General features: G+C 40.9%; 1 protein-coding gene and 2 non-coding genes across 3 annotated transcripts; all 3 read right to left on the bottom strand.

The window, feature by feature from the left end:
- Nucleotides 1-201: 201 nt before the first annotated feature.
- Nucleotides 202-6,787, bottom strand: nop56 (NOP56 ribonucleoprotein homolog). Its single transcript, XM_061042220.1, has 12 exons — nucleotides 6,663-6,787; nucleotides 5,871-5,960; nucleotides 5,672-5,786; nucleotides 4,558-4,722; nucleotides 4,139-4,337; nucleotides 3,458-3,645; nucleotides 3,029-3,180; nucleotides 2,740-2,840; nucleotides 2,046-2,194; nucleotides 1,726-1,847; nucleotides 1,433-1,546; nucleotides 202-1,169 (listed from the first exon to the last, which is right to left on the bottom strand). Exons 1-12 carry the CDS (start codon nucleotides 6,663-6,665, stop codon nucleotides 861-863), a joined length of 1,707 nt encoding a protein of 568 aa, XP_060898203.1. The 5' UTR covers nucleotides 6,666-6,787; the 3' UTR covers nucleotides 202-860.
- On the bottom strand, nucleotides 1,620-1,684 carry LOC132978275 (small nucleolar RNA SNORD57). Its single transcript, XR_009673889.1, has one exon. It is a non-coding gene; the product is annotated as a small nucleolar RNA SNORD57 (small nucleolar RNA).
- Nucleotides 3,274-3,393, bottom strand: LOC132978278 (small nucleolar RNA SNORA26). The gene has a single exon (XR_009673892.1). It is a non-coding gene; the product is annotated as a small nucleolar RNA SNORA26 (small nucleolar RNA).
- Nucleotides 6,788-8,935: the final 2,148 nt, after the last annotated feature.

The raw sequence follows: 8,935 nt of genomic DNA, 5'->3' as shown, positions 1-8,935 counted from the left end.
GCAAGGTTTAAGTGACCTTAGTCCATGGCATTGTGGGACAGGGTTACAAGAGGACCAAGCAACATAAACTGATGCATAAGTTAAGACTTAGTCCTTTAAAGAAAACTGCAGTGGAAAGTAGACAAGCCAATAACTCAGATTTAAGAAGAAAATTATAGTTCCCCATATGAGCCACTACAATAAATCATAACATAGGAGATGTTTTTATTTAACAAAGGTTTTAATTGATAAAAATATTTACAAGTACATTTCATGGACTACAAGGCACAATTACCAGGGATGTGATTGGACAAGAAAAACATGCAGTGAAGTAGTGATTGTTTGAATCAGTGTCTCCACTGCAAGCTACTTTGTCACAACTGCAAGCTAGACATGCTGTACAGTGCACAATTACTGAAAATTATAAACTTGGGACAGAGTTCTGGACCATATTTACATCAAAGCGCATATATAACAGCGGCTGCTAACGCACTTCAAGAACATGTAAAGCCTGCAAATAAACAAACACCACTTGCATGGCTCACCGGTTCACTTTACAGACGGATTGCAGCACTGAAGTAACATTAGCATGGATACCAGGAAATGAATATACATGTTATTCTGTTAAGTCCAGAAGTTCTCCCCTTTGAAAATGTGTTTTGATGCACATCCATGATTCAAGTCAATCCTTGAACAGATTCCTGTGGAACAATCACATCCCTGGTTGTAAGCATTTCTTTGCAGTCTCACCTGCTCTGAGGTTTTCCAAATGAAGAAAACAAAAGGACAACATACAGCTGCTTATGTGACAGAGCTTATGATATTGAGTTGAAGGACTAAAATAAAATTTTACTGAAATAAAGTGTCAGTCTTTGGCCGCTCTACTCTGCAGTCTCTTTCCTCTTTTTTTTCTTTTTCTTTTCAGTCACAGGGGTTTCTGGGGCCTCTTCTTCTGGCTCTGCTTCCACAGCTTCAGACTTTCGCTTCTTCTTTTTGGCTGCTGGTTCTGTTTCCTCTGCCGGTACCTCTTCCTCCTCGGCCTCTGCCTTTATTTTCTTTTTCTTCTTCTTGGCTGGGGTGTCGGCTCCGTTCTCTGCAGCAGGGGTCTCTTCTGTTTGGACCTCCATCTCCTCTGCTGCGTCTTTCTTCTTTTTCTTCACCACAGGGGTTTCTGCCTCTCCATTCTCCGCCTGCAAGGATGTAAAACAAGTTTGTTAAGGAGTGATAATTTGTATACGATACATCACTAAGGTAGCCATAAATGGATTAACTATACATCACTAAAAAGTGCTTTCAGTGTCTGACTCACTTCAGTGATCAAGCCCATTGATTTGGACCAGCCAATGGTTCGGAGTCGAGCTGATGTAGCATGTCGTACACTGAGACAGGACCACGCGTGGGTCAAATCTCAAATCAAAACATGCGTTACCAGATACCAGAATAACACACGTACCTCTGCTTCCCCATTGGCGTCACCATTGGCTTCTTGCAACTTCTTTTCACGCTTCTTGCGTTTCTTTTCCTTCTTCTCCAATTTCCTCTTTATCTCAGTTGCAACATCAGTAGCCTAAGATCAAAGAAAGTAATGTGATTACAATCAGGGTGGAATCAAGGCCTCTTCTGCCGAAGTTTATAATGCTGAGTCAGGCTCATTAAATCAGTTTAACCCTCAGTGATGTCAGGAAATTAGTGCTCATCATTCGCAGCAATTACATGAAGGGAGCTTGTTGTATAATCTCCGCTCACCTCTTTCACAGCATCTTTCATGACATCCACGTTCTTCCGTGGCACCTCCCCCGTCTCGTAGAAAGACAGGCGCTCTTCAACCTGTCCACGCAGCTTGTCGCCAAACACACTTGTTGGCACCTCTGTGGGAATAATCGATTTAAAAAAGTTAACAAAAACCAGCACAAGGATTACAGTCGTCTTTAACAGACATGTGGCTTTGCTCAGGAATTAGTTTTTCAACACCAACCCGAGGGATGAATACTGTTGACGAAAAATTTGAGCATCATCGCAATAAGGCCACAAGGACTCTAAGCAAACCGTTAGGTGTTGTCACTCACCTGAAAAACAGTCGATGCGAGAGGCGATGGTGCACTTGTTTGCCAGATATCTGGAGATGCGGCCCTTGTTCTTGGCAGCAGCGCGTCCAATGAAGGTTGAGTGGAAAATTAATCCATACTTGGGGGTGTTACCACGAGTCTTCAGGGCTCTGCAACAACAAAATAGCACAATCCCCAAGTATAATCAACAAAATGACCAGCAGAAAAGTAGTCTTCATCTGGCCATAGGTACATATCTACTATACTATTTTATCACATTTAAACATGGTGCCTTCTATCTCAGAGCCACAATGACTGTTGAACAAAATAAGTGGAAGGCATGTAAAAAGCCAAGGTGCAGACCCTAGCAGTGTTTTATCAATCTGAAGCCTAAAAGCTAATCACTTCAGGTCTTATGTCAAATCATAGCAGCCCTTAAACAAATGCATTTAAAGACTTGTTAAGTTTTCATTCTACAATAAAGCATCTGTCTATATTCAGTAAACATCTCCACCATGTGGACTAAAGTGAGTTAACTTTTCTACCTCAGTGCTGCGAGTGGCTGCTCAGACTGTGGGGGGGTGCATGAGGGTGAGAGGGATCACTCCAGAGAAATAGCAAATGCATCATCTCCAGTCACCCTGCTCTGCTCCTGCCCAGCCCTGCCATCACTGCAGCCACTTCTTTCCCCAGCAGGGAGGGGGCGCCCCAGTACCTGAACAGGGCCTTCTCTGCTCCCAGGATCTGAACGGTGGAGGCCGGGTACTTGGCCAAGTTGGTTAGACTGCCAGCATGAGAGATCAGACGAGCTCCCACCTAAAGAGAAGAAACGTGTCAGCTTTATGGATATACAGGTTATAGAGGAGATCCTGTTTAAGAACGGGTTTGAGGACCATCAGCACCGACGGAGTTTGTCATCACAGTAATCAGGGGATTGACAGATTTGGTAGAACATCATCGGTCCCATTTAACACAAACAGTAAACAAACATTTCCTCTACGTACCACTTCTCCGATTAAGGCTGCTAGATTAGGAGCCACCTGGCTCATCTTGGATCTCAGGTACTCCTGCAGCTCCAGCCGGTATGCAGCTAGAGACACTACACGATCAGAGAACCTCTCTATGTTAATCAAGTCGATGGGAGAGATGTCCATACCTGAAGGGGGAAAATGAGGACAATTTAACATAAGGATATTATTCACACTTACAGTAGTGCATCAAAAACTTGAAATCGTAATATTTAGTGCAGTGTTGTTTCTCCCGACAGGATCCGAAGCGAGGATTTGTGCCTTCACCACAGGTTTATGAGAGAGGTACTCTGCCCCCCTGTGTTAGTCACCAAGGACAATTATTAGTCCAGGGTGGGCAAAAAAGGGGCATCGTGTGAACTAAAAAAAATAAATGACATGTTTTGAACAAGATTCTCTGCTGACCCATGGATGAGCGGGATGCATCGAGGATGGCCTGAGCCTTGGCGCTGTCCATGACCACCTCCTCCAGACTCTCGAGACTTTCCTCCGACAACTCTTTCCTGTTGCCGATGAGCTGAGCCAGCTTGCAATACATGGAGTTGTCCGACACAACCTTGACCAGCTCTGGGAAATGATAGCCGTACCATTCACTGCAGACAGAGGACAGAGAGTGTTAGGAGGAAACTGTCATTAAACTATTTACAAGCATTCATGTCAATATAGACCCAGTGACCATGCATGTTAATGGAAAGTGATGTCTCAACCAATCGTTTAGACAGCATTTTAATGTACTTTCAACAGTAAGAAGTAGGCGGCTACGCCATGAATTCCCAAGAAATTACATCAGTTAAGCCAATCTCAAAAGAGTCATCTAACTGCTTTGTTCAGCTTTTAATTGAAATATTAGTCCCAGACAGATGTCAGTTTAAAGATGTACAACACCAAACATTCACTTTCAATCAGTCACCAGTCTAAAACACAACTTGCAGATGCTGTAAAAGTTTTTTGCTGAAGCCTGCACAGATACTTAGGGCTAAAACACCACGCAACAGCCCAAAAATATATTCAGTCATATCTTTTTTAGTGTATTTCTATTGCAATAGACAAACATATTCTTTGAAAAGCATGAGAGAGGGAATTTACCGAACACGCATTGAGAATGTGTTGATGTCTTTGTCCAGCTGATCCAACAGAGCGATAGACTGGATGATCATGTTGTCGACCCGGTTGACATTAAACTTTACTTTAGCTCTTGAGTAGCTGTGACCCAGACCCAGCTGAGCTTTTGAGGCAGCCTGACCAGTCAGACCCTTCACCAGCGAGTGGAAATGCAGACGCACACCTTGACAGGACAGATGACAGAAAAAGAGGGTTTGTTTGATATACATCCAGCAGCAGTAGAACAGCATCAAGTTGGTGGCTGTTCAGATTTTCAGTATGAACCTTCATGAGTTTCAGGATCAAGTGGTCGCATCACAACAGGCCACAATTTCCCACAAGTTTAAGTATAATGCTAAAATAGCTAAGAAGTCAGCTTCCCCTTGACTCATTTCAACACTTACCTCGGCCTATCTCTGCCACCACCCCACCGGTCTGGATGGAAATTGTAAATTCTTCTTGTAAAGCTGCTCCTATTTTGGCATCTGAAACTCCCAACACAGCTTTCTTCTTTCCAGATAGAGGCAAGTTCGTCTCCAGGAACAACTTCAGGTCAGCGTGAACCACACCTGGAATTGAGAGAGGCGATAAATCATCTGTATGCCCAGTTTAAAGACAGCCTTAATTCTCCAGCAGATCCATTTGAAATATGCAACATTGACCAAGAAATTCAGTTCATTCAGGCCCCTTTAAAATTTAAAATCTGCATGTCCACAGTCTAAGCCAGGGGTGTCCAAAGTGCGGCCTGAGGGCCATTTGCGGCCCTTGAGGGGATTTTTTGCGGCCGTTGACTTCAAATGAAGAATCAGAAGATTTTGGCCCCCTTGATTAAGATTGGCACATTTTATTTTTCATGTTAACAAGGGCTGAACAATATTCCTAAAATAGAAAATGTTCAGTAACATGTATGTTGTTGTTTCTTTAATCTACAGCTTTTACTATTTTAAGTATGAAAAAAACATATTTAAAGTTTTTGCAAACAAGCGGACTGTTGTTTAACCATTTAATGACCTGAGCTAAATGCAGAAAGCTTTTCCCAAAAAAATGAACCACGTTACAGGCTTGATTCTGAGGAAAGAAACAAATAAAGTAGAACGAAGAAATCAAAATATTTGATTTCCTTTTATTAAAGGGTTTCTTTAGCGAGCCTTTTTATTCTGATCTACAAAGCCTTACTATTTTTTCAACTATATTTTAATAAACAAAACCTGTGGCCCACAACAATTTTGGTCCGCAAGAAATAAGTCTGGACACCACAATCATTAAATAGATTAAGTATATTTACGCAATAAAACCTAACCAACCGTCTAATACTATACATACATAAATATGTTGGTTGGACAATAAAGAAGCCTTCTCACTGTGGTCATGTTCACATATTCAAAAGGATTTTCTCAGGTGTTCAGGGTTGATATTTGTTGTCAGCACAGTAACTCAGTGGATTGACAGATTGTAAAACATCATTACAACTGAGGAAATAGACTTAAAAACGTATAAAAGTGTGAGTAGTCAGCTTGCCTTCAGAGATGGCGTTCATGTTTTCCAGAGCAGCCTGAGCCGACTTGAAGGGAAAGAAGGCGGCCAGGCTCACCATGCTGTTGAACTTCCCAATGCTCAGTACGCTCTCCTCCACCTGTAAAACATTCAAAGTTATTACTGGTCCGGGCAGAGTAAAGATTGAACGGGGGTAAACATTAGCATGTATTGATTAATCTACCTGAGGGAGCAGCATGCCGATCTCCTCCACTTCCTTGACGGTGAACAGCGCGTAGCCCGCCGCGTGCTCGAACAACACGTGTAACAAAACCTACAGGAGGTAAAGACTGGATTAAAGACTGAACCTTAAAGCCAATTTCACAAAAAAACACTCATTACAATCATCATTTATCATTAAATTAATTATCCAATATCTACTTTTGGTGTTACCAGTCTCCACATATTAACAGTGGATGCAGAAATTCAACTCAGTTCAGGTTTATAAATCGTTTGTTTAACATGTAATGTAACTGTAATAAAACAATACTAAGATGATTCATAATCCACCTCGGTGTCCATTCACCCCATCTGAGTCCATTTCTTTCCACGTAACCACGTTGTCGTGAACCCACGTGTTAAACTAGGCCCATACCACGAGTGTGGCTAACTAAAGCTAGCTGCCCTGCTAACTTTGACCCGGGAAAACTAACTTTTTTTTTTAATAAAATGTGCAGCTGATATAAGCACAAGTTGCATAGTTGTACCGTAATGATTGCGACTGACAAAGCTGGACATGTCCACGATCTGTTCGAACAGCATACGGTGTTAAAAAGAAATAGTAATGCGTATATTACAGCTAATGTTAGCCATGAGGGTGGCTCACCGATTTACTAAGTTGAAAGGCCTTGAACTGAACAACACCAAAACGTTCAAATAAGAAGTTTTGCTATAAAAGCAATGATGGTCTTTAAGTCCTTTTGACCACATCATATTACAACAGATTTCATAATCATTGTAAAGTCGTTTTTCTTACCATGGTTATTAAATCTCGGCAGCAGCACGCAGCGCGTGTCTGCTCAGCTCCTTCACCTCGGAGAAATAGACTGGGTTGTACGTTTTTCACCAATGTGACTCATGACCCAAATACCGCGAGATTACCAAAACATCGCGACACCTAACAGAGACATGTCCGCGTGTGAGCCATGTGTGAGCCCTTGAAAGAGAGGACTGGCCCATCAGCAATGCAGTAAAATGTAAAGGTAAAACAAAACACAAAAAAAGAAAGGATTATGTACATATATATATAGATATAGATATGTATATATAAAGAAAATTACACAAGGGAACTTAAACAACAATACTTTACTGCAGAGGTTATTCGTACAAATCCTTGACAACAACACAGAGTTCAGACCATAGACTGTAAATATTACGAGAATAAAGTCGTAAATTTACGAGTTTCGACCAAAGCTGAATTATACTTCTTTTGAAAGCCTTGTTCTTAGTCTTTCACATCCAGTCTCAAGAACCTTTCAGCCAGTTCTAGTTGTTGTAGTTTACCGCTCTCCTGGCCCATATTCTGAGTTTCTATCTGAATTTGCAGAACTCTCTGGTGAATTGGTGTCTATGCTTAGCCCCTCAACTGCTGTAAATGTATATGTTGCTTTCATAAGTGGTTTTAAGACATTCAGATAGTAATTAAAGACAGCTGATTGTATACAAAATAGATAGATAGATAAATAGAGTTACATTATAGAGAGCTGTTCATGTGCAAATCCAGTAATTAGACATGTTAAAGTGCAAAAACAGTGTGGAGAGATTTTATAAGCAAATGCCATGACCAGATCAGATGTAGTAATGTGCAGAAACACTAATCAAGTGAAATTGAATGTGCAAGGATGAAATGTGAATTTGAACTGGATAGAGACGATCAGGATGACAGTTTCACTGCTCACTAGAGGTGAGCTGTTGTACAGGGTTACTGCTTTCGATAGGAATGAGTTCTTGTATCTGCTGACAGCGGAGCTCAACCAGTCTGTTTGAGAAGGTGATCCACTGTCTGTCCAGCAGGTGGTGCAGAGTGTGGTCAGGATTATCCATAGTGGATAACAGTTTGTTCAGAGTCCTTCACTCTGTCCCCACTACAAATGGGTCCCAGAGCTGCCTTCTTGATGAGCTCGTCCAGTCTGTTGATATCTCCGGCTCCAATGCTGCTTCCCCAGCAGACCACAGCACAGTACAATGCCCTGGCCACAATGGACAGGAAGAAGATCTTGAACATCTTGCCGCACAGCTTCAGTTTTGGCCTTCCAGTTAATTGTCAATGTTGACACCCAGGTACTTGCACTCCTCTACCATGGTGACATCCTCAGCCAGAAGCTGTCGTCTTCCTTCTTAAGAGTCTGAATCTTCAATTGTAAATGAAAAGGGAGAGTTGGTCCCGATACAATATTGTCATTGCTCAGAAGACACAATATTTATCTGACATAATTGTAAATTATGAAACTAAACAGCTGTGATATTTATAAAACACATAACCTGTCTTGATGTTTCTTCAGAAACCTCTTTATATTTTTATTGAAAAAGGGTAGAAATTAGAGCACACATGATGTGAGGCTATACGATTGTGTGACACATCTCAACCTATTCTTATAACCCATTATACAATCACTCATTTTGTGTTTTTTTTAGTTTTTTAAACAATTTTTGTCTCTTTCTCATCTTAATAAAATGACTGATCATATGAAATTTCCAGCCTGACAGATGTGGTCCCCCTTGCCTTTTAAGGACATTTTAGAGACCGGAGACATTCAAGAGACTAATGTTAAAAAAAAAAAATAAAAAAAAAAGGTCCTGAGTACTGTATCAAACATGAGTTTTTCTTTCAGAGTTGATAAGTCTGTGTACTAGAGAGCAAGTATCTCTCTTGTGGAGTCCCTCAGGGAATCATAGCTGGTCCTATGCCGTTTTTTTCTCTTTATGGTCTTCCCATCTTTTCTCAGCAATGTGGAAGTTCATGGATGTGGTCCCTTTATTTATTTGTTTATTTATTCATAATAATTTTAAACATTCTGGAAAACCCAGATGTTTAATAGGTTACACAAATATTTTCCTGAGAGAAAGAAAAACAATATCCAATCTCAAATTGGAAACTTGTGGATTTTCCTGTCATTTTATGCAAAAAAAAATTACTTAAATGTTTTAATTTGTACTTTCAGTATTTTCAGTAGACCGTTCAATCAACCTTTCAATTAATCGCTAGATAGTGTTTACCCCATGACAAAATAGGAACAAGCTATGTTAGGC

Source organism: Labrus mixtus, chromosome 7, assembly GCF_963584025.1.
Source record: "Labrus mixtus chromosome 7, fLabMix1.1, whole genome shotgun sequence".
In the NCBI taxonomy this organism is placed as follows: domain Eukaryota; kingdom Metazoa; phylum Chordata; class Actinopteri; order Labriformes; family Labridae; genus Labrus; species Labrus mixtus.
The sequence above is the reverse complement of the archived record's forward strand: the minus strand, read 5'-3'. Positions and strand labels throughout refer to the sequence as shown.